General features: G+C 46.1%; 1 protein-coding gene across 1 annotated transcript in view; it reads right to left on the bottom strand.

The window, feature by feature from the left end:
- Window positions 1–253: 253 nt before the first annotated feature.
- atpaf2 (ATP synthase mitochondrial F1 complex assembly factor 2) overlaps window positions 254–1,192 on the bottom strand; it is a 3,388-nt gene continuing 2,449 nt past the window's right edge. Inside the window, exon 8 of the mRNA XM_008436223.2 lies at window positions 254–630. Within this exon, the coding sequence (XP_008434445.1) occupies window positions 480–630 (151 nt within the window). The 3' untranslated portion in view covers window positions 254–479. The remainder of the gene's footprint in view (window positions 631–1,192) is intronic.

Below are 1,192 nucleotides of genomic sequence, written 5' to 3' on the forward strand. Positions count from 1 at the left end.
ATCAGTGCATCTCTAAATGTCTTTAGTTTTGATCACATCCAAGAATCTAATTCCAACCTGTGAGATCAGTTGGATTTTGATTCTTCAACCTGCAGCACTTGGGGTCAAAGGTTAAACCCAACAAACATGTTTTCTGTTATAAACTGGGAAATCATTGGGATGTTCCAGCTGCTGGTTGCTGTGAGAACAGAAACAAGCTGGAAAACATGCACAGTCAGCAAGTTACTCACAGACAAACTCCTGGACAGGTGAGCTTRGTATTTACTGACATGACGCTTTATTTTGAAAGGCTTGAGGACCAACCTGGTCCAGAACGTCCCAACAGAAAGTGAAGAGTCACAACATTTCAAAAACCTACMAAAAGAAAAACCGATCTGAGATTCAGATGACCTGACAGCAGTCCGCTGTGATTGGCCGCTGCAGAACCACATGACCCGGGCGGTCTGGATGTTTCCGGGCCGGTTTCCGGAACCAGCCGATCAGTCCTGCATCAGTTTGCGTTTGACGGTTGAGCTCTCGGATGAGAGGTGAACGAAGAGCGCCCCCGCTGCCGTCCGCGCCTGCAGCTCATACATGTCGTAGTCATGAGCCCACTCCACGTTTCCCCAGCGCCGAAYCTGACACATAACCACCAGAAACCACAGATCAAGTTCAGCCAACGAATTATGAAAAACATTTTAAACCAGAAGAATTCTGGCTCAGACCAATCTGAAAGACAAGCAGCTGACAGAGAACTAGGGACCCACTCAATTCCCTTCCGATACCGATATCTGAGATTCAGGGTCAGCCGATACCGATATCTGAGGCTCAGGGTCAGCCGATATCGATATCTGAGGCTCAGGGTCAGCCGATACCGATATCTGAGGCTCAGGGTCAGCCGATACCGATATCTGAGGCTCAGGGTCAGCCGATATCGATATCTGAGGCTCAGTGTCAGCCGATACCGATATCTGAGATTCAGGGTCAGCCGATATCGATATCTGAGGCTCAGGGTCAGCCGATACCGATATCTGATATTCAGTATCGGCCGATATTGATACCAATACCTGAGGTTCTGTATCAGCCGATACCGATCTGATACAGAAAAACAGCTGTGACTTAAAACTTTTTTTTTTAAATACAGACATAAATGTACTGAATTACTAATTTATTTGATAAATTTATTTGTTCAGCAGAACAGCTCATTCAAATA

This window comes from Poecilia reticulata, linkage group LG19 (genome assembly GCF_000633615.1).
Source record: "Poecilia reticulata strain Guanapo linkage group LG19, Guppy_female_1.0+MT, whole genome shotgun sequence".
Taxonomy (NCBI): domain Eukaryota; kingdom Metazoa; phylum Chordata; class Actinopteri; order Cyprinodontiformes; family Poeciliidae; genus Poecilia; species Poecilia reticulata.